Source organism: Centruroides vittatus, unplaced genomic scaffold (genome assembly GCF_030686945.1).
Source record: "Centruroides vittatus isolate TY-2023 unplaced genomic scaffold, ASM3068694v2 contig_8, whole genome shotgun sequence".
NCBI classification, from domain to species: Eukaryota; Metazoa; Arthropoda; class Arachnida; order Scorpiones; family Buthidae; genus Centruroides; species Centruroides vittatus.
This window is the reverse complement of record NW_027122517.1, coordinates 1,073,998-1,100,705: the sequence shown is the minus strand read 5'-3', so window position 1 is coordinate 1,100,705 and position 26,708 is coordinate 1,073,998. Positions and strand designations below refer to the sequence as shown.

At 31.0% G+C, this 26,708-nt stretch overlaps 1 protein-coding gene across 5 annotated transcripts in view; it reads left to right on the top strand.

Annotated features, from left to right (window-relative positions):
* LOC136982006 (CCR4-NOT transcription complex subunit 7-like) overlaps positions 1-26,708 on the top strand; it is a 39,730-nt gene that overhangs the window by 1,315 nt on the left and 11,707 nt on the right. Inside the window, exons 1-3 of one of the 5 annotated variants that reach the window (XM_067278444.1) lie at positions 7,652-7,672; positions 9,997-10,186; positions 13,788-13,981. In XM_067278444.1, coding sequence (XP_067134545.1) covers positions 10,028-10,186; positions 13,788-13,981 — 353 coding nt within the window. In that variant the 5' untranslated portion in view covers positions 7,652-7,672; positions 9,997-10,027. Of the gene's footprint in view, positions 1-7,651; positions 7,673-9,585; positions 9,606-9,962; positions 10,187-13,787; positions 13,982-26,708 lie in introns of those variants that run through there. The other 4 variants (XM_067278445.1, XM_067278443.1, XM_067278441.1 and 1 more) reach the window with 4 other exon arrangements.

The following is a 26,708-nucleotide window of genomic DNA, read 5'->3' as shown; positions in this document are numbered from 1 at the left end:
TTGAAGGTTGCGTACGTGGGAGGTGTTCGCCGAGGAACCGGGTTTGGTCGTGCCGGTTTTTACCTTTTGTAACGAACTTCTTTATGCAGTAGTTTGAATTCTCGATCTGATTGGGAGAAACAAATTTCTATTATGCAAAGCTTCTTATGACCGAAAAACCGATCGACGTGCTCTTTGCCGTGCTCCCAATTTGTCTCGTCTTCTCGGTCTCGAAGATCGTGCTCTCGCCTGCGGCTTAGTTATCATTAGGTCTTTTGGAGCGTTCTGAGGGTCTTGGTGGGAGATTTCTCAAATTTAATACAAAATTTAATATTTGCTCTTTGCTCGATTTTTTTCATTTTCAAATTGCAGCAAAACACTAGCACAATCGTGTTAGTGTTTTATTTTTGCTGCGATTCAAAAAGGAACTTGTTACGACATTACAAAATTGTGTGTTGTAAGCATTTTGGTTCGAAAAACTCGGCACTGCTTGGCAAACTGACGCTCGACATCTAAGTAGCAGTCCCTGTTAGCAAAAATACTGTACCTTGTTCTGTTGCCAAACAATGAGAACAGTCTGCTTTTTTTTGTTTTATTGCATCACATGTGTTTTAACTACACACTGAGTAATTGGTCTCTTAGTGATGAAATTGGTGAATAGTGGTTTATTGAAATATTCCTGAAAATTTTCATTCTTAGTTTTGAAAGTAATTTGGAATAACTGATGATTTGTTTCAATTCAGAATAAATATAGATTATGATAATATAATACATTGTGCACAAATGCTGCTCAGAATGAAGCACTTGGGACTATATCAGAGCAGTAGACCATGCCCATAGGAGTAAAAAAGCCAAAGGAACTGAGGGTCTATATGTGATCCTTCACAAGATAGTTTTCCAAAATCAGCCTTGTTAAACAAGTGATAGGCTTAATGGAACATGTAGCATGACTCCAATCATAACCCCAGTAGTAGTTGATGCAATGGCATTTTACAAGTTTTATGGACTTTTATTATCCATTTTTACTAAAGTTGTAAATAGTTTATTTTTAGCATTGTTTTGAGAAGTAACTTCATATTTTAATCTTAAATAAAACCCTGTTTTTGAAGGTCTTCGAAATTTCAGATAGGTCGATTTTGGGTGAGCTGTATCTTTGCAGTGTCACACATATACCATTGGTTCCTTTTGATTTTGTGTACTCCTATGGGCATGCTGTTCTGATAAGGTTCCAGTCTCCTCATTCAGAGCTGCATTTGTGCCATATATTATTTGTTTTAACTTTAGAAAAAGATTTTTACACTATACAGTAAGTTTAGCATGTAAAAAAATTTAAACTTATCTCATTGCAAAATTTTAGATTTGTGTCATCAAGATTGTATTAATGTTAATTAGAATAAACTTCTCTGCAAACTGGAGTGTTCTGTAACACAAAATACACAACAAAAAACTTAAGTTCTTTCAGTAACATTTTAACAAAATAGGAACATTTTCAGCCTGTTTTTGAGGTCTACATCAGGTTTAAAGATACAAGTTCTATAATGGAACATATCAAACAATGTCAGCAGAATTGAAATTTATGTAGTTAAAAATTCGAATAGAGTATTAAAAAATTTCTGTAGAATTTGAATTTAAATTGATAAATTCAAAAATGTAATAAATATGTTTGAACCAGTCACAAGTTCAAAGGTGTGAATGGGCGGGATTAGGATGTTAAGATTAGATCGAAGTGCATCTGTCATGCCCATAAAATTTATTTTTTTGATGTTATGGTTAATATGATTGCTGAACTGGCCTGCTTTAAAGATCTCCAACACCTCTAAGTCTCTAATATGGTCATCATGCCAGGTATAACGTATTAATCTTGCTTGGTCAAGTTTAGCCTCAATGTTGTTGTCAGAGGCCTATGTGGACCTGCACGTGCAGTGTGTGGTTTCATGTTGTTGTTATCATATTTGTGCTCTTTTACATGCTCCTTGAGGAATTTTTTCATGGCACCTATGTAAACTAGGGATCTGTCAAACTTATGATCTAAGGGTATCCTATACATTCTAGGTGCCCTTTCTTTGTTTATGATGTCTTTCCCATTTCTTAGTAGTGCATATAGAGTGTGGTTACCCATATATGCAACATATGCAATGTAAGCACCTTTATGTGTTGCTATTCGTTTATATATAATATTCAAGTGATGTTTGTAAGTAATTACCACTTAGTGTTTATCTTCCTCTTGTTAGTGTTGTCATCTGTATTGTTACTGTCATTACTCTGGGCCTTACATTTATTGGATAATTGATAGATTAAGTCGGTAGTACTCAATCCGGTCCCTATCGCCCACTAGTGGGCAATTCGAGCCTTCGTGGTGGGTGGTAGGGATTTTGTTCCGATGCCGAAGCTACTTTCTGTCGTCACCATGCATTTATGACTCACTGACGGAGCAGGTTGTACTGCACTCTAGTGCGCGTAACGAGGGCAGGATGTAACAGCAGCCATCACACAAGTTGAGTTCATTTCGTGATGGGGCCAGCCTTACCAAATTTGGCTACTTTTTTCAGTTTGGCATAAAAAAACATATGGCACACTGGCAAAAAATTGTCTGTGTATTATAAACATATGCAAAGTATAAATAAAAAATAAATTTAATTACGTATTTTTACTAAACCACCACTCAAAAATTACGAGTACTTTGCAGTTGTGCTAAATTAAGTTACTGCGGAACCGGGTGGGCGGTTAGAAAATTTTACTACCAACAAAGATAGAAAAGTGGGCGGTAGGTATAAAAAGGTTGACTATCCCTGGATTAAGTGCTTACTGAAGCCATGTGTGCCTGCACTGTCTGTGAGCAGGCCAGTTAGGCAACTGTATTAACCATAAAGACAGAAAACAAATTTTGTCTGGCGGATGCACTTCAATCTGATTTTAACACCTTACTCCCACTTATTTACATCTTTGCACTCCTGATTGTTTTAATCATATCTATTATCTTTCCCAATTTATCAATTTAAATTTGAATTTTGCAGAATTTTTTTTATAATCTATCTAAATTTTTATGATATAAATTCAAATTCTGTAGTTGTTTTGTTTCATACATTTTCAGTACAGAATTTGTATCTATAAACCTGATGCAGACCTCAGGAAGAGGTCAACATTCACATTACGTTAAAATGTTGTTACTGGAAAGACTTGCATTTTTTGTTGTGTATTTTGTGTATTAATGTTGAGATGCTTGTTCAAAAACTTGCCAGCTGTAAAAATTTATGCAATTTAAATTATTAATATAAAAATTTTATTATGGGAACACCATAATGAAGAATTTATAAAATTTTAAACAGAATAAAAATAAAATAAACTTTGAGAAATACAAAACAAATGAAAAGTTGTAAAGATTTTTATTAATGTTTTGTGTAAAACATTATCATATATAATTTTTTTTCTATGTGGTAATAATTTAAATAAAATCACTTGTAGAAAAAAAATTGTGTAGTATTTTCATTTTTTATATGTGAGATAAATGAAAAAGCAGACAAAACAGTTTTATTTGTAGAAATAATGAATTTTTCTGGTTCAGTTTCATCTATTTAAATTTAGAATGAAGTTAATAAACAATTAATAAAAATAAATGCAAACTATTTGATGTCATGGATTATTATTTGGTTTTCAACTTCATTATGACATTTATGAGATACATTGTTCAAAACATAAACAGGTAAACTGAAGCATTATTCTTACAGTTACTCATATAATATAATTATATGTTGCATCATATGATAAAAAATTTGCTACAAATTATAAAAGTTGCACTTATTCTTATAAAATTTAGGTCATTAACAATTTATGCATATTTATTAACAGACAATATAAACATTCCAAGAAACGGGGTTCCTACGCATCTGGAAAGTCAGGGAATTTGTTGAAAACTGTCAAAAAGTCAGGGAATTTGTCTCCTTAACTGCCTCGTTGATTTCATTTGCTGAATATGGCTGATCAAGTGTAGCCATCTGCAGGTGGCAAGAAGTAATGCTGCAATCTTTAATAAGAAAATATACTAGAATCCATTTTGAATCTGAAATGGCTTTTTTTACCATTCTGAAGCCATATAATTTTACAGTTGTGGATTAATAACAGGATAAACTACTATTATGTAATAGTGTTTAATTTTTAATTTTAATAATTCAGCAATTATAAAAAGATGAATTTGTTATTTAGAATAAAAATAACTAATTAAAAATTAGTTTACAAACTTTTAAAACTTGAAATCGTAATTTATTAGATTGTTCAGTTCAAAATAGCTAAATAGATCAGTAAAAATCCGTGATTTAATTGTTTTTCACATTTAAAACATTACTATACAACATAAAAAATTATAAATAGCTACCCGACATTTACAGTAAAATGCTGGCGCCAAATAGTAGTTTTTTACATTTGTTGTTACGACTTTCCTCGAAAAGAACTGTACTGCAAGTGTATTTTTTCCCCCTCTCCCGTTAATTTCCGCAACTTCGATACATAGTTTAATAATTAATTTAACAGAAATGATGTTGGGTAACAAATATCCACTGATTTTGGCAAATTTAGGGATCATACCTGTAATAGATATACTGTAGTTATCGTTTTGAAAATCAACTAGGTAATCTGATAGTTTAACCAATGTTAACTTGCTTATAATTAATTATAAATTTAAAAAGCTGATAAATTTTTAAAAATTAATTAAATTAATAAAAAAATTAAAATTAATTTGATTATCTTTTGTGCAAAACAACACCAAAACAATTTTTATAGTTATGTTGCAAAAGAAAGAGATTTGTAGTTACGATTCTATGTGCCGAACTTCTATATTTTATTAACATATAATTGTAATTTCATTTGATGTTTATTTCTGTATTTGTTTTATTTTATTTAAATTCTATACATTTTAAGAATCCTAATTTTTGTAATACTATGATGTCATAGGAATACAAGTCTGAGGTTCTGGAATTGTCCCAGAACTCACTAAAATAGAAAAACATAAAATAATTAAATTATTAGATGAAAAAAGGAATGAACAAAAAATTTTTATAGAAACTTGAGAAATAGTCAAGACGATTCAGCTCTCAAGATCGATCATTTGGATTGGAGTCGAATTTTCCACTGTTTGAAAAGACAATGAATACTTCTGCAAACTCCGATTCTTCAATTGACGTAAGTAAATTGGAGAATCCATTAGATCCCCATCATAAAGTGTGGGTTACTGTCCGAAACCAATCCAGGGAACAATCGAGAGACAGGAAGGTGATAAAAGCCGGTGTCTCAAGGACACGGGGTGTCGAGTCATCTCTTAAGTAGCCATCGCCATCAATCACCTCCAGTCATTTGCCTTTTCCCCCACTTTATCTCTGCTATTTCGCAGCCGCTGCTGCCTTTTCCTTCCACAAATTAACGGTTGCCTTTCAAAAGGAGGACTTTCCTAACTCGTGAAAAACACGAGTGATTTACATTAGTGCTAGACATCGAACAGAAATCAAATGAACTTTCCTTTCCGGATCGTTCACCGAACATTGCTCCGGATTCCACTACCGCCACTACGAACTTAAGACGAGAAACGAAGACAACTTTAGCTATATTGTAAGCATATTTTTACAATAAACGGGTTAAATGGTAAAGAGGCGTCTTCTTCCGTTCGTACCACATCTCCCACATACTTATTAGTCCCTCGACTTTCCCGACGTTGGGAGAATTAACTTTATACCCTTTATTTTCCCAAAGAAAAAGAGTCGTCATATCTCACACAAGCAAAACGCAAAGTTTCAAATGTTCTAATTCACGTTTGAAATTATGTTAAACCTGAGGAAGGCTATTTAAGATTGCTGAAAACATTAGTTCGTTTATTAAAATTTGCTATAAAAGTGAGAAAGATGGTTTGTGATATGATTTGCAATAATTATAAGATTTGTAATTAAGGGTTAAAATAGATAAATTTTGTCTGCATTCTTAAGAAAATTTTATGCAAAGACAAAATTTAATGCAAAATTAAATAAATAATAAATAAAAATTATTAAAAATAATTATTAAAACTCTGGCCTTTACACCGAAACCAAAATCAAAGTGGCGGCAACGGAACATTTTTTTCTTTTAATGAGTTTCCAATTTGGCTAATTTTTTGCTAGATTTAGTGGATTTGTTAGAGAAGCTATAGTAAAAACTTACACCTATCCCTCTTTATATACAATCTATTTTTACACAATTTTGAAATAATGTGGTTGACAAAAGAAAACTAATTCTTTTTTTACATGATCGATTTTTTATGAGGGAAAAAATGCTTTATTTAAAAATTTTTAAATTTAACTTTTTGTTAAAATTATGTTGCTGTTTAAAAAAAGTTACTTATTTTGTTGAAAGATTTTAAAATTATGTGTTTCTAAGTCAAGAGTTCATTTTAAGCACAGTACAGTACTATTTGTATATGAAAGAATACTGTTTGTTGATTTTATGCTATCTTATATTTACTAGATTTACATACAAATAATATTGATAAATGATGATAAAATAAAAAGCTCATGTTTCGTTTGTAAATTGCTTATTTTTTAATTACATTGAAGTTGTGGATTCTATCATACATTTTTCTACAGGATGTATGCATACTGTATTTTTTTAATATGGCAGTCTTTGAAACATATAACTATGCAAAAAGAGGGATAGATATACTCGATGTTCACAGTAAATAAAATGCTGTTTTATTATGTCGATATTCCACACCGTAAGAAATGTGAGGGTCAGGGAATTTGGACAAAGTTGGTCAGGGAAAGTCAGGGAATTCAAAACAAAAATTTGAGTAGGAACCCTGAAGAAAATTTCAGTTTTGAATAATAGTAAATACTGTATATTCAAACTAAAATATTTCTCAAATATCATAAATATAAGTTAAATAAATAATTTCCATGAAAGAATGAAACTTCTTACAAAGCTCTCAAGAACACAATAATATTTTTTATTCATTGCATTTTATGATTTGTAAATTGCTTATTATATTTAGGAATATCAGTGAATTTAAATTTCAGAATATAAGCTTAGTTTATATGTCAACTTAATATGTTAAACTGCAACAAATTTGATTGCAATGATCTTTATATAGAACAATAGCTGAAATTGAACCAGGAGATTTATAAAAATGTATGCTAAAATCAGTTTTGGTTCTTACATTTTCTTTTTTTTTAAGTTAATAAAAGAAAATTATTAGCAGTTAGTTTAGTTTGCTGATTAGTTTTCCATTCTCAGATCTTTTTCTATCTTAAACATTAATTGATTTACTATGTACTAAGAGTTATTTTCTCATAGTGTGTAGTAGTTTTAAATTGTTTTAAGATTTTCAATAATTTGTTTTGTTTCTTCTGAAAACTTACTTAAATCAAATATTTGCAATTTGTTATCTAAAAGATTACTTTGTAATATTAGATATAAATTGTCTACAAATTTACTAATTTAGTAATCAGATTTAATGGAACCAGTAACACAAAACACCTTTCACACTTTGTTTCTAGCAATTAAGGGTGAACCTGTGAAAGGTTTTTTGTGTTACTGATTTTAAGTAGTTCTAGCTTTGAGTGCAGCAAACAGATTTAATAGAATTTAATTAAATAAAAATATCATACTTTTGATAATTTTAAAGAATTAAATTATTTATAGCTAATTTTTATTATTGTGGTTGCAACATTAAGGATGACCTGTGAGTTATTTATATATTTACTTAATTTTAAATAAATAAATATAAATACTATTTTCATAATACATTTCGGTAAAGATTACCGTATTTTATGGACTATAAGACGCACTTTTTTCTTTGAAAAATTGCCTCCAAAATTTGGGTGCGTCTTATACTCCGTAGAGTCTTATAGGTATTTTTTTTTTTTTAAATTGCTTAAAAATTAAGGTGCGTCTTATGGTCTGTAGCATCTTATAGTCCGTAAAATACGGTATTCATTATGTTTTAATATCTTTTCAATCAAATTCCAGTATAGTGGAACCTCACTTAATGAGCACCTCGCACAACGAGCAAAACAAATTGTAAAAATTTGCCTTGCTTAATGAGCAATATTTCGCATGACGAGTGACGAGGAGAGGAGAAGTCCCAAATTGTGCACATGCTCCATCGGTCTGTGTTTAGCACTCGTTCCGCTAGCATCTTAGTGTCGCTTGCGATCACATATTTTTCCAAATTTGTGTTCGCACATATTACTTATAAACATCGACAACCTTAGCCCGTTATATAATAAACACGCCAAACAATATGCCAAATTTTTGGGTCATTAAATTTAATGACCGATTCCAAATTAAATTTTAGAAATGTCTGAATTAAAAATTAACTATGTATAATTATTAAATTTAATACGAGATGGAAACATAACTGCCTACCTCTAGTCAAATTAATTAATTTCTAATATTTAATTATAGCCTTTACATAACCAAAGAGTTTGGCATATCGTCTGGAGTGTTTATCAAACATATTAGCTGTGAATTTTTTTTGTTTTTGCAAATTGAATTCTTATTCCAGGATGGTTCATTCCATGCTAGAAGAAAAGACGACGACGATTCACGCTCCTTAACGGTGTATATTGTACAATTTTCTTTGAATGAATGTTATACATAAAATATTTGAGTATTTTTTTTCGGCATGAAACGCATTATCGTATTTTACATTAATTTCTATGGGAAAAATTGTTTCACATTACGAGTAAAACTCTGGAACGAATTATACTCGTTAAGTGAGGTTCCACTGTATAATTATTTCAGTTCTACTGTAATTTACTTTCATATTGAAGTGATGGTTTTCAGTTTTGTATTTGGTTATTGCTCAAGTAAAACAAGTTTTTGTGTTAATTGGAATGTTAAGTAAAATCTTACATTTTATTTTATGAAATATCTCAAAACAATAGTAATAATTTTAATTAAAACAAATTTTTAATTAGATTAGCAGAAATCTTTTGAAATTGATATTTGCAAACCATTAAAATTTCCATGGTAGAAGCACAATGAATTAAACAATAATGCTAATTTATATAAATAGGATTTCAATATTAAAATTGAAATTCTAAAATATTTAATTTAAATTTTAAAAATATACATTACTTTTAGGCCCTGGATTTGGTTTTCATTTGGAATCAAATCTTTTTGTCTCCAGCTTTATTTTCTTCCTTAGATCATCGTTTTTAATGTTATCTACTTATAATTTTTTCTTATATGTTTAATTTTCTATTAAGCAGCAATTGTGAAGCATAAGTTTAAAAACAAACTTCAAATAAAAAAATTTTTGGTTTCATTCTGAAAAGCTTGAGTATTTTGATCAACTTCAATTATTTAATCATTAAAAGCTTGTTACAATAACAACAATGTGCAGTTTAGATTTATATTTTTATTCTTGATGACTTTTAATCAAGAATTTCATGTTTTCAAGAACTTAATCCAATTTAAAGCAAAACAATACAAATGAATGTTAAATCTATTTCCATTATCATTGCAAAATGTATTTTTAAATTAATTATGTAATAAATAATTAGAAATTTTGATTTTACAGGAGAAATGAAATTATTACATTGAGCTGCTTCAATATATTTTGATCTCGTGAAAGAAAGAAAAATTAATGTGTCTTAATTTGTAATTAAGTAATTTTTTTGAAATATAATTTTTGTATATTTTAAATATGTTGACTCCTTCAAAATAGTTTTTTTCTTTTATTTCTTCTTATTATTATTTTAAAAATATATTTTATAACAAAATTTATTATAAAATATGAAAACTATAAAATTATTAATAATTTGAAAGTTGATATTTAGTTTTAAAATTTAAATTTATTATTAATTTTATTTCTAGTTTGCGATTTAGTGCATTTATTAAGTTTACGTCTTAAATGTTTAAAGATTATTACTTTATAATTAATTTTTTATTATTCATTTTATTTAAAGATTGGCTATATTTGTTTAATTTTAACATAAAACTGATTTTTCTTTCTTTTCTCTTAGTGTTTAATCGTCTGATCATTAATGTTTTGTACAGAAAACTTTATTGAATGACAAGATAACAAAGTATGCGAGCGCCTTCGGGACTAAGTTCTGGCAATAACATAAACAATCAATGTCACATTAGTAACGAAGCTTGCGGAATAAAGGATGTATGGTCCAAGAATTTGGAAGAAGAATTTAAAGCAATTAGACATATAGTACAAAAATATAGCTATGTTGCTATGGTGAGAGGAACCTCTAGGAATATCATTATGATAATACATCATTATTGTTAATTTAGATAGTATTTAATTATAAATAAATTAGGATTTACAGAAAATTTTATTACAGAAATAGTAATTTGAAATTTTTTTTGTAAAAGTTTCAAAGTATTAATACCAAAAGATCATCTTTATACAAAGTGATTTTTTTTATCAAATGGACATTACTTTAAAAAGAATATTTTCACAATACCAAATAAATTGTAACTTTATATTGATTAGAATTTTAAAACAATAAGTATTTTCAAGTAATTACAAATTCATCTTCAGGATTGACAAATCAAACATAAATTGAAATATAGAATATACTTAAATTAATATATACAACAAATAATATATGAAATAATAATATATAGTGATTACAAAGGTAAAAAAATAAATTGTGCATTGATGTGAGGTTTTATAAATATATCTATAATTGGTTCAGAAAGTTCTTGTACCATAGATGTTTCTTGCAAAACTTGGAATCTGATGTATGGTTGCAGATCATCAAACATAAATTCCATTGCTCATTTCTATCTCTAAACACATCTTTTGGTAAGCTGTCAAGGGTGAAATTGTTTTCATAAAATTAGGAAAAGAAATAAGTTATATTTAAATAGAACTCAATTATTATATTAAAACTGTATGTTGATATATTTCTTGACAAATCATTAAAACAAACATAGATTTAGACATTATTGATATTATTAGAATTATTAAGTAATAAATGAGATAGATCTGCAACAAATTAATTATATATCAGTGATACTCTTAACAAAAATTTCACTGAGAAAAATAGCAAAAACATGAAAATGAACTTTGACAGTTATCAAATTTAAATTTGCTGAAATTCTTTATTTCGAACAAAAACAAATTATTACTTAAATTAATGTTTTGATTACAAAAAGTTTCAACTTTTTGTAGTCAAAATATTAATTTTATTTGATATTTAAAGTTACAAATGACAGAAAAGTCCACAATAGTTTTAATCAAATATCATTTTATTTATGATTTGATATATTGCAAATTATTCAATGTTTATCATTGAATAAAAATTGTTTTCAAGTAAATATTTAGTTTTGATATTCAGTTGTGAAATTGTCACTTAAACTAATTTAATATTAAATTTTACAAGTGATAGTACAGGTACGCCACTGAATTTCTGGCAACTGACAGTTCGGCACTTCCTCTAATCGGAACAAAATTACGAAAGGAACTTGAAATTTCTATGGCCACCAGACTAGTTTACTGGGTAACCACAAATAATTGGTACCCCACTTGTTGGTAGTGATTCTGCAATTCTGTGTTATTCTTAGTTTATTATGCTTAAATTTAACCCTAGTTATGGCTCCTAACAGATAAGTGTGTCAGTGGGATGTTAAATATAAACACAAGTCCATATCAAACCAAGATAAAATTTCTAGTGGTCCAATGTATACTTTAGACATATGGGTGGTGTATAATTAGTAGGTTAGAGGTTTGTTGATAAATTATTACGTGTGACCACGGTCAGTCTGGCAAATGGCTAATCTTTGGAATTGGGGTTACAAGAATGTATCTGTAATAATTTTGTAGCACATAAAGGAAAAAACCAGCATTTAGTATTGTTTTCTAAAAATTTCAGAATTTATTTATTTGAAGCAGTCGTACTAGATTAAACTCTTAAGTAGATTTCTGTGTGATATTTAATTTTTATGTGATATATTCTTATAAAATTAGTTGAAATTGCTGTTATATTCCATGACATTAAATTTAAAATAATAAGTACAGAGAAATATAGACATTCTTAAGTTGATTTGTAATTACTACTATGAATATATGCCAATAGAATGACATAAAAGTTTATAACAGTTGCAAGTATTTAATTAATATAGTTATTATATTCAAGCTGAAGAGATGCAAATGCATTATCTTCAGCTTGGAAATACATTATTGAAAATAAGTTAGGACATAAAATCCCCCTATAAACATATTTGGCTTTTGTGTTATATTTTATATCTTTCTTAATTTCATTTTTATTTGTATATTGTTAAATAAATAAATTATGAAAAATATAAGGTTTATTCATTTAACTTTTTAAATTGGTATTTAGAATACTTCAAAAGTTAAAATTTAAATGGAATGTTCTATTTGCAGAACATTTTCAAAAAATGGATTTAAAAACCTGATAATGGCCTCTGGGAGTAGGCTGGAAACATTTGTTAATAAAAAATTCTCTCAGCAAATGCACAGGTGTTATAGTAAGTTTGTAATTTATCTCTGCTGAGTACTTCTGGATTTTATTAGTATATTCTTAAATGTATTGGTAATCTTTGTTATATATGTTTGTTATGTACAATTTTTAATGATAAGAAGGAAAATGAAATTAGTCAAGACAAATATAATAGGAAGAACTATCAAGAAAACTTCATTAATGGTGTGCCAGTTTTTTTAAATGTTAATTAGTGGACAGATTAATATTCTATTCTTATAATTTCTTGTATTTTTAATATTTGACATATACACTTTCTTGAACTTCTTTTTGTTTAATTATATTTTTAGCTAATATGGCAGCAGATAAAAAGCATAACAATAATGTTTAAAAAATATGATCAGTTTTGTTGTTCTTCAGTATAGTAGATTAATAGGTTTAAAGTTTTAAATTCATTGTAATAATACTTACATGATGATAAACTTTTAATGAAAATAAAAAATCACTTTGTATTGGGAAATTGCCATTAATGTCTAAAAATAGCAGTTACAGGATGAGTTTATTCCCTGTATTCACTCTTCCCACAATAAATATTAAAGGAATTATATTTTTTTGGTACATTATTATACAATTATGATTAAAGTTTATTTATTTGAATAATAGCATGTTTACACGTTTCATTTATTAAAATATAAATAAGTTGATTCATTAATATTTTTTTAATAGGTATTTTCATGTTATGTTTTTCCATTATTCACATATGCATTTTATCAGTTTTATCGTCACGACTAGGTGCATAGATAGACACGGGGCATTTCTACATTATTTTTATTCGAAATCCCGGAAGTCGTGCCGACAGATGAGGGGCTTATGCCCGAAACACGTATCGGCCTATAGGAGATTCCGAATAAAGATGATGTAGAAATGCCCCGTGTCTATCTATGCACGTGAAGATAAAAACAGATAAAAGAAGACACTGTTTCAGAATACACAATATGCATTTTATATTTAATTTGTTGGATATTAATAATTATGGAAATAAAAACATTGAAAATTTCTTCAAAGTACATTTGTTGGGATAGATTATCAATTTAATTTTTTATTACAATTTTATTCTAACTTGTATCTATTATTTAAGAATCATGTTTTGGCAAATGATTGCCAAAACTTTTGATTCAGTTATAAGAAGCTTCAGAACATTCAAGTACATTAAGATTTTAATTTTTTCTTTATAATTTAAGTTATAAATAGTTTTTGAAATGAAACTAAATATATTTAAAAATAGTGATTTTTAAAAAGTTGAATTCCTTTAATGTTTATCTGATACTTTAATAGCTTCATCGTGTTTACTTAATTGTTTTATGTCTTAATTCTTTTACTGTAACTTTTTAGGATACAGAATTTCCCGGTGTTGTTGCTCGACCCATAGGCGAATTTAAAAGCAGTGCCGAATATCAGTACCAGCTCTTACGTTGTAATGTCGATCTGCTAAAAATTATACAATTGGGTTTAACATTTCTGGACGAAGAGGGCGGAACTCCATCCGGCTACAGTACATGGCAGTTCAACTTTAAGTTTAATTTAACGTAAGTAATACACAAATATTAAAGGTTAGAATCATTACCTACTTTGCAAACATGATACCTAATAAAAATGTAGGCTGTATTAACTTAGTAAAAAGTTCTTTCTTACATATTTGATCACTATAGTTCATTTTTTCTTTACATTTTTGAAAGATTAGCTCTCATATATTATGATTTGATTGCTATTTGTGACATGATCCAAATAATCTGATGGTATCAAAGTTCAACCATTATTTGATGCAAAAATTGAAGGCCCATTGTTTATTAGCTTGAAGAAAAATTGAAAATTTTGAAACCAATAAAATGCCTCAAAACTGACGGATGTATATGTGTAAAGTTTATTACAGAAATATAAAGTTAAATTTTCTTATTACATTATTGGTTTATACAAAGTCCATGTTAATGCAAAATAGATTTGTGGATCTTCAAATGAGGATAGACATTTTAATGTTATATGTGATATGAAGTGTGCTGCAGTCTCTTGAATTCAGTAAAATTACATTAAGTCATTTAATATAAAACGCACTGATTCTGGCTATTCCAAAGTTACTTGAATCAGAGTGGCAATTCACAAACCACAACATGACTTGAGATGCACTTTTCAATTTTAAAGTTGACCACAACACTTTTGACATTGATGTTATCATTGTTATGGCAGTGCAAGTACAGTGAAACTTCTCTAACTCAAAGCTCCAAAGATCAGGAAAAAGCTTTGAGTTGCAGATGATTTGAGTTAGAGAACAATAGAGTGAAAAATGCTGATTCTGAAAAGATTTGTATTTTGCCTCTACTATATAAACAAACTTTGATTGTTTTTTGTTTTAAACCACCCATGTAACACCTACAATGTAACTATTGGAATCTAGAACAGCTTTTCAGGTTCATCTTGGTGAAAGGATCTCTCACTTTCTCTCAACAGGACGTACTATACCTGAAAATCTGTTTCGAACATTATCTGCAAATGGGTGTTGGACAACAGATACAATTGACTCACTTCATGGAAATCTAATAATCAGGATCACTTTGGATAAAATAAGTATTAAAATTTGAGTCAGAAGTTGAAAGTAATATAAATCAGTGTCAGGACCGTGAAAATCTTCGTCTTGGAGAAAATTCAAGTTGGAGACGTTAAATTCCTACGGTATTCCTTAGAGACCTACCAAATGCTTTGTTTTCTTTTAGTTAAAGAAATATTCAATTTACAGACGTTTGAGTTAGAGATGTTTTACTGTATATAACACATCAATGATGTTTATTCCAACTTGAAAAATTACACTTTTTCTTATAGCCAGTGCTTTGTACACATTGACAATGCCAAATTAATTCAGACAGGCAACATGCACATTGAAAACCAGAAGTTAATGCGATTGGGAAATTTTCAATAAAACATCCTAGTTTTACAAAATATTTATTTTTAATTATTTTAATAATGAAATAATGAAGCGGTTGAATTACAATATTAAATACTGTAAGTAGTTCATATTAAAACTAAACAGTTTCCTTGAAACCCAAGCAAATAAGTTATTTTTAAATTTTTAAAAGTTTTATGTGTATTCATTCCTAGATTCAATCTGAAGACTACATCAGCCTGTTATATCTAGTAGCTGTAATCATTCTATAGAATCTAAGTGATGTTGAAAAATGAGCATTGATTCTTTCTTCAAGCCACTGTAGGAATGTGCATGATGATGCACATTTCTACAGTGATTATTTTGATTTTTTTTCAAGCCACTGTATCTCAAGAAAGTGTATGTTTTGCAAGTTGATGGTATGGCCATTGACTTGTAGTGAAATTTACTTATAGTCATATTTCCAGTTTGTTTAAAACTCAGATGTATGTATTTGGGTTATCAACAAATTAAAAAAAAACTAATTTTTAACAAATTATTAAGAATATTATTATATAAGATAATTCAAAATAAAATATTAACCCTAGTAAGGAAATAACTTGTTATACCAGATTTGTAGTGACAGTGATCTATATAGTTCTCCATCTTGTGGAAAGAAGTCAAAACTCAGTTATGGAGTTTTGATATGCATCTTCACTATAGGTGTTAACATTTTTTTAATCATACTGTACATCTTCAGAAATTTTTTCTAATTGAATTTTGATCTAATAAAAAGAATTGCCAAAGAATATTTTACAACTCAATTAAAAAGTGTTGCTAATAGAAAGTGCATTCATGAACAAATGATGATGATTAGTAATTACAGTATCATAACAAATGGAAAATTTTCTGTGGAACAACAGCAGAATTTAAAGAAATCTTTAATACAGAATTATCAAATCTTTAACCCTTTCCCGGCCAGGGTACCGATCTATCGTTATCCTATTCGTTTAGCAAAACGGCCAGGGTACCGATTGATCGTTACCCTGTTAACAATCGATTTTTATAAAATTTATCGACAACAGATGTCAGCACTTGACGGCATCGTCTTGTTTATCGTTCATTCTACATATTTTTGTCCAGGTGGTGTTTTGTCGACTTAAAAAATTTTAATTATCGGTTATTTTTTCTTAATTTTTCATTTTCTGATAATTTTTTATTTTATTTTTAGCATATTCATGCAATAATATTGCTATAATAAGTTGATTTATGCTATAATAAGTTTATTCAGCTATAATATGTTAATATATCGTAAATATTTAAGTTATGACCTTCAGTTCTGATATTTTATATATTTTTTTTAATTTTTAATTTTTAATTTTTTTTTAAATCTAAAATATTAGCAAATGTTACATCTATTGCTATTGGTAATCGTATGTTTATTACAAAAATATATAGTCTTGTTTGATATGAAATGAATAAAGTATATTAGTTAATTATGTTAGATGAAAGCAGAATAAAGTTCAGATTTCAAACAAATGTTTAATATAATGTGCGATAATTTCACAACGAATAAACGTACGTGCATAAATGTAATATCAAACTGTACAGAACAATATTCTACGTCATTCTGGCTCAGTGACAATAAGAATAAAGTAACCAGACAATGTTAATTTTGACAAAAAGTAACAAATTTTCAAGTTTGAATGTCAATTATCATATATTATTTTTTTTTTCTCATAAATTTTTCAAACAAACTTTATTGAAAAATGTCGTATTTAAAACTAACTATATTGATAAATATATGTGATTTTTTTCATATGAATCAAATAATAATTTAATTTTTGGTGAATTTTTAAAATAATATTGCCTGATTTACCTATTTTGACCTTGGCCGTTTTACAAAATAAGGGGGCGTGGCAGACGGCAGGGAAAGGGTTAATTCTGCCTGATATATTCTGCATTATGTATCCAGGTGTGAAGACACATGCAGCAGATCCAATTCTGTAAAAGATGTGCAAATTCTGTTTCAGATATCTCAGGTTCATTAGATGGCAAAAGCTGACATTTTTTCCAGTCTCACAAATGCTTGATGGGTGACAGATCTAGAGATCAGGCAGGCCAAGGAAGTATGGCAATGTGACAGACATTTCCAGTAACCTTGTTGTATTTAACTGAGCATTACCTTAGAGAAAAATGGCTTGTTTGCAGCCCTTGTGTGAAAGGCAATGAAAGCACAGGATTTTCCAAACATACTAATATTCCATCAATATCTCTTGCATCCTTACTAGGAGTGACTGATTATCATATGAGATGGCTCTTCAGACCAGCACATCATCAGTGGGGCAGTAAAGGTGGGATTGAAGCACTCACCAGTAGTCCACACAAAAAAATAGTGTCATCTATTACCAGACAGAATTGGGATTCATTGCTAAAGACAATATGCTACCAATCTGTTGCATTCTATGCTTCTCTGTCACAGCACCACTGTAAATTAAGCTAATGATGTGGGTTCTAATGGAAGGAGGTGTAGCAGTTGTTATGCATGCAAAATTGCTTTTGTTTGTCGCCCTCTACAATATGGAAAAACATGTGGCTTCCACCAACAGTTTCCACCATGAAGAGCTTCTGTGATGTAATATTTTAGTCATATTTAAACCCTAACATACTGGGATGCAATTTCATTCATTGTACAAATGTTGTTATGTTCATTTTTACCAAAATCAGGTAGCAGTTCACACGTGTCTATGGGCCACATGTTGTGAACCTCTAATGCAGGGCTTCTTAAACTATGGGTTGCGACCCCATTTGGGGTCGCTTAGCGAAATCTTGGGGTCACGAAATTTTAATGCAAAATATTGAAAATAATTTGTGAGAGTTCGAAAATGGCATGCTTTGTGTCGTAGGTTTTGTGAGTTGTACTTTGTGTCACTTCTGGTGCAGCGAGACAACGATTCAGCAACACTGATTGTAGTGTGAACTAGTGTAGTGTTGTTACTTCTCAGTGTATTCAGTTAGTTGTCTCTGTTCCATTGTAACACAAGAGTGAACTGTGGTAGTACACCATTATCGTTTTTGCAAATTTGTATATATCTTCAATATATATGTATATTTTCATTGTATTTCATATGTATATTGCAAAATATTTATATATCTTTATTTTATATTTATTTATTTATTGGGGGGTGGGGGTTGCGAAAAAAATCACAATCATAAATGGGGTCGTGAATAAAAAAAAGTTTAAGAAGCCCTGCTCTAATGTAAGGAAAAAACAGTAAACACAATATAACACATTAATTCATACTCTGTGCAAGTAACAGCTTATAGAAAGTATTTTCAAGATATCTAATTCATAATTGAAGTTTAGACTATTTATAAAAATTTATAATATTTTTGAGTCTATCTTAATCCTTTTACATCACCACAGAAGTAACAGTTAACATGGTTTTTTGAAGACAATACTTCTTAAAAACAAAGGTAAAACCAGGTAAAAAATCCACAATGTTAAAAATGATCAAGTGCCAGCCTTTTCCTGTAGGATCTGACACTTTTTACATTAAAAAACACGAATTCTTCTCACCATGTTCTCCTTATCCATTCTTAAACTGCTTCTGGCCCTCTAGTGGTAGATACAAGTTTTCTTACTCATTTGCATATAGTTACAATTTTTGTAAATAGTCTAAACTTCAATTATGAAGAACATATATCCTGAGTATTCGTGAAAAATTGTAAGATATCTAATTTTGTAGAAGTTTTTAGTAATTGTAACCTTTAAGAAAGAATTGTATTTGGAAAAGGGTTAATTAAATTTTCATAATGTATTTTACAGACTAAGATAATGAAAATAAAAATGCATGGTTTAAAATTTTATATAAAAATTTTTTTTAAGTTTGACCTTCAAATTTAGTTTAGTATCCCACTGTCTTTCCAAATCAGTGCTGAGGTAAGCTAATTTTTCAAGTGTGGCTAAGTTTCTTTATAATTCTTGATTTTATGTATTTGTACTGATATATGTGTATAATGAAGATATGTTTAACTGCAATAATACATTTGTGCAATAGACTTCTCAGTATAATTGAATTTTATAAGCAGTAAAACCTCTAAACCTTGAATCTGAAGGGACTAAAACGTGGCCAGTTCAAATTACGGAGAGCTCTTCACAGAGGTATATAAAAAATACAAAGCAATAGAATAAGGGATGCATTTCTGCAATATAGTTAAGTTCAGGATGATATTTGAATCTTTATTACAACAATATAAGAGGCTATAACAATAATTTAAATAAATCACTCAATCATCTACAACCAGCCTTGTGCAGCAATAAAAAGAATGGTTTATTAAACTGTAAAAAGTATAACAAATCTTTTTTTGCTACTGCACAAGGTTGGGTGTAGATGATTGAGTGATTAATTAGTGAAGTTGTTATTTTATGAATGATTTAGATAATATCAGGAATTTATATATATGTGAGACAAGCAGAGGGTCAGGGGTAAAACCTCGCTGACCACTCTGCTTATCTCACACTGGTGTCAGGAGTAGGGTGAAGCCAACTTCCAGGCTTTTGACAGGTTTTTGTCCGTCCAAGACAGGATTTGGGACAATTTAGGAATTCCGTTCCCTACATATAATTTTAGGATAAGCTAAGCTAAAGAAAGATAGTACAGACAAAAGAATGGAAGGCGAAAATCCAACAGCCACGCTTGGAGGACTAAGCAATTTGGTTCCTTTGCTGCCTGCATTCATGGGACAGTCAGAGGGTCTTCGCATAAGTGAATTTTTCGAATCCTTGGAGGATATAGCCAAGATAGCTGCTTGGACAAAAGCACAAATGCTAGCTGTAGCTAAGCTGAGACTGATAGGAATAGCTAGGGAGTTCGTTAGAAAGGATCGGCGAATTAAAGCTGTGGAAGAGTATGAGGAATTTAAGAAAATTCTAATTGCTTGCTTTGACGAAGAACCTTTCCCCATTCGTCTGAGCCAGGCGAATTTTATGCTTGTTTTCAGCGTCCAGACGAGGACGTTCAAACCTATGCAGTTCGATTACAAGCCCTCGCAGCTGAAATAGAAATAAAGCAAGAAGGTGTAGATATCACTGAAACGGCTATTATCCAGCGCATACAGGTGAAGGAGTTGGATGAGCGATTAAAAGTGCAATTTCTAAATGGGATAGATATCAAGATCCGGAAGCATGTGATGAGCCGAGAAGTGGAAACATTCGACAAGGCCTTAAAAGCCGCCATAAGCAAAGAAACAATGGAAAAGCTAATGACCCAGCCTCGTGGGGGTATTCGAACTACTCGAGGGGAGTCAGAACTATGGAAATCTTCCAAAGATAGACGGAACGAGTTCACTTTTCCTTCGGAGGACTATCTAGAGAAGTTAGTGGAGGAAATTGACATTCTTTGAAGTAAAGTAGAGAATCTGCAGGGAAATTCGACCCCACAATGCAAAGAAGATCGCACCTGGTCGGCGGAAAGACATCCGAAAGTCTCATCAAATGAGCGTATCCAATGGATTCACGGAGCAGACGAAAACCTCAGCGGATGAGTACAGTGGAAAAGCGTCATTCGAACCACAAAAACCCAAGCGAAGCGGGAGCCCTTCATTTTAGGGTATGTCAATAATGTACCAGTCAAATTTATCGTTAATCCTAACATAAATGAGACGCTGTTATCTAAGGAAGTAGCCAATAGACTTATGAATAAAGCGCCAATCCACTTCGGATCAAAAGGGAAGATAAAAGGGTTGAACGGAAAGGTAATCCAAATCATCGGGGTGGCAGTACCTACCTTCAAATTAAGGGGACACAAGTTCCCCATGCCATGTAAGATCGTAAGACCCGAAATAGCATTACCATGTGAGGGTGTAATTGGAAAGGACTCCTCAAGCAGGAAAATTTGACGCTCGACAGGGACAACAAACGAAATCTTTTGCCCAACGGAAAGGTAGTTCACTTCTGTTTGTGGAAAAACTCCAAAAAGACAAGAGGTAGAAAAAATTTGACCCCCCCCCTCCAACCAGACGAAACATGGGTACTCTGCTTTATGCAATCAGCACCTCGAATCGGCCAGCAACAGTTAATACCCGCTCAAGTTACGGAAGCGAAAGTCAAGGAGCCGAATCGGATCCGAATAATACATGCAACACCTCCTCCAGGGGATAGAAGGCATGACCGAGGAAAGATAACAAAATCCAAAACCAGACGAATCAACGTCGAGACCGGAGAAGTTGAGTCGGAAGATCTACAGAGCAACAATACCAGATTGGAACCAGAAACTTCTCCAGAGAGAGAATTCTGACCAAGTTTAGTAAAATTTATGCAAGTGCTTTGACTTTTAATGATTTACTTTGGTCTCCTCAGCAGACGAAACCAGTCTGTGGAAGGCAACCCAGCACGAACAGCAAATATAACTGAAAGGAACGCGCAATGACGACAAAGTTATATCCACTTTTGATCCATCCTGTGACGCCAATGCCGCAAGTTAAGCACCATTCCTTCAAAACTTGCCGCAAATCCAAAATTTGGGCAACAAAATTAGGAAAGCGCATGATCTAGCATAGGCTTAGCTTCAAGATATTATTAACCGTTTTTTTTGAGAGAGAGTTTATTATAACCAATTTTGTAACTTAGTTCTTTATTATGGTGTGACTATGTTCTATATTATTCTGTGACTGGAAAGTCATGTGGAAGTGAAGCTACCAAGGCAAGTCAACACTAAGTCCGGTATCCAACCCTGGGCAATTCAGCAGAAAACAGCCGTAGCGAGTTACCACTGACGTTAGGACAAGGTCAACGTCCAAGTGATTGACGTATGACATCCGAGTGATTGACATAGCAACCATCAACCCACAACCGACACCTCCTTTGCTAAGAACTGTGACAGTAGGTCAATGAACGTTTCAAGGACACTCTGAGACGTGCTATCGGAAAAAAATTACGGATTTAGATGTTACGCGTTGAGTTGTTGAGATCGTCACGCGAAATGTTGTCAATCCAAATTTTAATAATGTCATAGGGAATTCTTTTGTATTCTAGTCGTAAGAATAGGATATCCCTGTCGGTCTGGAGAGAATGTAAATCCAAATGTTAAAATTATACTATCCAAAAGGACGTATAATTTTAAAGAAAACCGAGAGTACTGTGAGCCCGCAGGTTTAGAGGGCATAAATTCGTGAGTTTAAAGGGGTTCATGACCCGCAAGTTCGATTGGATGTCGATTACACATCCGACCCGATTGAAAAGAGAAAACAAAACCCAAGTCATTGCGAGTCAGCAAATTAGTGATCGAACGTTGAACGATAGGTTGGCTCAGTGCCAACAGCGAGCGTATAAAAAACCGATCGTCCAGGAAGGTCTGAATACAATGTCTCCAGTCCCGGTCCTGTCCGAGGAAGAAACAGGGAGAAGACATAAGACTGATTCCAGCTTCCATAGTCCAGGAGGTCATCGCATAGTCATCGGACCACATATTAAGGTGTATCGACGTGTAATAACCTTTGTAAACTCTTTCCCGCTAGAAGTTAGGCAGGTGACACTTTATTGGTTAGATCGCAGTTAGCGATAGATATATTTTGTCCACATTTTAGCAGTACTCAGTTATCTTTATTCTATGTGTATTTGCTTTTGTTATTTAATAAACCTTTATTGTTATTTGTTAAACCTGTCTCTTGTCAATGAAAGGATGCCTGCCGACTTACTTACGACCTCTCCACTCACTTTTGCCCTCCTAGCCATTTGAAACGACAACGAGGTCGTGTTTTACCAACCCATGCAGCGTAAGTGGTCAGCAAGGTTTTACCCCTAACCCTCTGCATATCTCACATATATCATAAAATTATCTCTCTATGCTACAGTGAATTCATTCAAAATCAAATTTCACATATTACATCACGTAAATTATCTACAGAGAAATTTAGGTGGTTACCAAATATATATTAATGTAATAGACTTCACAAAATCCCACAAACTAATTCGTCTCAAAATAGAAATATGAAGTATAAGAAAAGCATTTCCAATAAAAATTAAAAAACAAAAGCACTAAAACTTTAGCTACTGCAGTGCCCCTTCTCTTGCCACCATTACAAAAATACCTGCTAACATTTCTGCCAGGCAGAGAACATAACTTTTAAGCCACTTGACAATGCTACAGAAAAACTACTTTAGCAAATTTTCTGCTAAATTGGCAACTCTGATATCATTGGCTTGCTTATCAAGGTGTATTAGAGCTACTTTATCAACCAAACAATACACCAAAAGTAATTATGAAACTTAAAAAACGCCAAGAAACACGTTATTTCTGTCCAATCTGTCCAGAGAAGCCAGCCCTTTTCATGGAAGATTGTTTCAAAAATTATCACAAACAATAAAAATATTGTTTTGCTTTTGATTTTGAATGAACTTTTTATGATTGTATTTTCTGTTAATTTATTAATAAATGTTCTGTTCATGTAAGCCAAACTTGATTTTATGTTCTTGCCCCTGAGGCTATCTATTCATATTTACACTGATATACTACGAATTACATTGCAGCTGCACAAATATGGCAAGGAAACAAACTTCAATATAACTCGTAGGGGGCGTCCAAGGCAGTAACGTAAAATACGAGTCATCTCATAGTTGGCAGTCAACGTGTTAAATAAGGCTCGGGCCGTACCTAATTTGTGATTAATAACTGTAAGGTCTCCTGATTTTCTGTCATTAGTGTACTTAAATAATTGAATTTTGTGGTTTTACTTGCTTGCTTTTATTTCCATTAAGTGAAATATTGATATTCTTGATATTTTTCCAATTATCATTATTTTAGTTTTACTAGTCAGATTAAAAGTTTTTGCTGCATTTTTGAGTTCAGAAATTAATAAAGATGACTTTTTTCCCCAAGTCGGGACATGGATAATTTTTGTTTCTTCAATTACTCTTGTGAAATTTTAGAGTTCAAATTCCTAGTGTTCTTTATTGTCTACTCTGAGGGCAATATCTGCATATTTCATATTATTAATGTTATAACCATTTAAATTGATTCCTTTAGCATTTTTAAGTGCTACATTAACCATTTGAAGAGATATGGAGAAAAGGAACAGTCTTGGACAACTCCTTAGTTGTTGCTAATTTTAATAATTTCCTAGCTGTTATAACAGAGGAAAAGTATGACGATCAGTCAGAAAATACACCCCCGAAGATTTTTACATCTTTGGTCTCAGGACCTTGAAATATCAAGAAATTTTGGGGTTTTTTTTCTGTATGTATAAGTGTTTGTTTGTGTGTGTGTGTGTGTGTATGTACATGTGTGTGTGTGCAGGAGGGCATGATTTTCTTCACCCTCTTTGAAGCTTAATAACTCTTATGCTTTTTGTCAAAATTTTCTGAAATTTTGCAGGGCTGATCATGTATCGGGATTGATGATAAATTTTGATGGTTAAAGATTGACTGGGTGGAAAGATAAAGAGGGTCGTGTTATATCTCAAATGGGATCCGACTTAATGACGACTTTACGTGTATTAGTACTTACAGTTTTTATAAAACTTGTCCTTACCCCGAAAATTAAGCTTTTTGCCATTTTATAATAAAAAATATAAAAAGTTCTTTTTAATAAAATATTGTAGCAGATAGCACCACTAAATGTGACCAGGAAAGTTAAACAACTTTTTGGATTTTTAGTTGTGTTAATGGTTAAATTTGCATATTTGTAATATTTTTCCAAATAAATAAGTAGTGCTGAATAATTTTTACCTCAGAATCTTAATAAGATTTATCCTATTTATAGAGTCAAAAGCTTGTCTAAAATTAATGAAACATAAATACAAGCAATTTTTTATTATAACATTGTCACAATGTCGGCTGCAATTTTTAACTTATTTAATTTAAAATTATGCTCTCCACCTCAAATTAGTATTGGCTTACCCTTATACATCATACTTTTTTTATAGTCATGCCAGTCATCTATCTAACACCTTTTGGAGGAAAATTTTTGAATTGAAATAACATGACTTTTGGTTTGCCCCAGAATTTCATATACACTCAAACCTGTTTTTATGCGGTCTTTTTTTGTGCGATTTTTTATTTGTGCGGTATAGTTGGCGACTAGTCTCGTGCGATTTGTCATGTCTCACGTTGACTTATTATAGCTAAATAAACTTATTATAGTAATATTATTGCATGAATATGCGAAAAATGAAATAATTTATTTTTTAAGTCAACAAAACAGCACCTGGACAAAAATATGTAAAACAGACGATAGACGAGACGATGCAGTCAAGTGCTGACATCTGTTGTCAATAAATTCTATTTCATACGGTTTTGAGTTATTTTCTATGTGAGACTTTTTTTATGCAGTCCCTATTGACCGCATAAAAAAAAATACAGTAGAGCGTCGATAAGTGGAACCAATTGGGGACTGGGGTCCTTCCAGTTAATGATTTGTTCCAGTTTCCGACTTTGTACGAAAAAATACATTAACCTGTCCGATGTTCAAATTTTTCTCTGTTGCGTATCGCTTCCTGTTGAATTTTTTCTCCGTTGCGTGTCGCTTCGTGTTGAATTTTCGTCAATTTTAAGCCTAACGAAAATTTTTATAATGATTATCGAGGCTATCGTATCGTTAAAAATTATTTCTGCATTTTGTACAAACAAAATAAATATATTAAAGAATATAAAAAACATGAAAATTGTACTTTAGAAGTAAATTTAGTATCAAAAACATTCGATTCGGCACGACACAGTCCGACTGAAAATCGTTCCACTTTCTGGCCATTCCACTTACCGACGTTCCACTTATCGACGCTCTACTGTATTTTTTTAATTGTGTTGCGAAAACTATTTTTTATAGCCACTTGTAAAATTTTGTGCAATTTTTTTTTATGCGGTCCCTATCCACTGCATAAAAACAGGTTTGACTGTATAGTTAATTGGAACCTCCTGCCCCTAAGGTTTTCATATCTGTTCTTAGATTTCATCTGTCTAACTCTGTTCTCAAGATTAAGGAAAGACAGTCAGACATACAGATGACAGTGGGAATTTATAGGTCTACAATTTCTTTCAAACTGCAACCCAATATATTTTTGTTGTGTGCCCAAGTAATTTAGCAGTTTTTTGAAGTGTGAATATATGGTATGGAAAATAATTATAATTAATAATGGGATATTTATTGCTAAGTTATGCTTTTCATATTTTTTTTTAAGTGAAAAAGAGTGCAGAAATATGTGTAAATTCTTCCATCCTTTCTATTTCTCTTTAAAGTTGGCTGTCCGTTCACTTCGATCCCTAGATCAAGAATGTCTTTTTTCTCTTCTGTTTAATTGTGAGAGCCATCATTCTTGATGAGTCATTTTCTTATGAGGATGATCCTTGTTTTTTCTATCTTTTGACCCAGGGTAAAACAGTTGGCTGCGTATTTTCGTTTACTGTT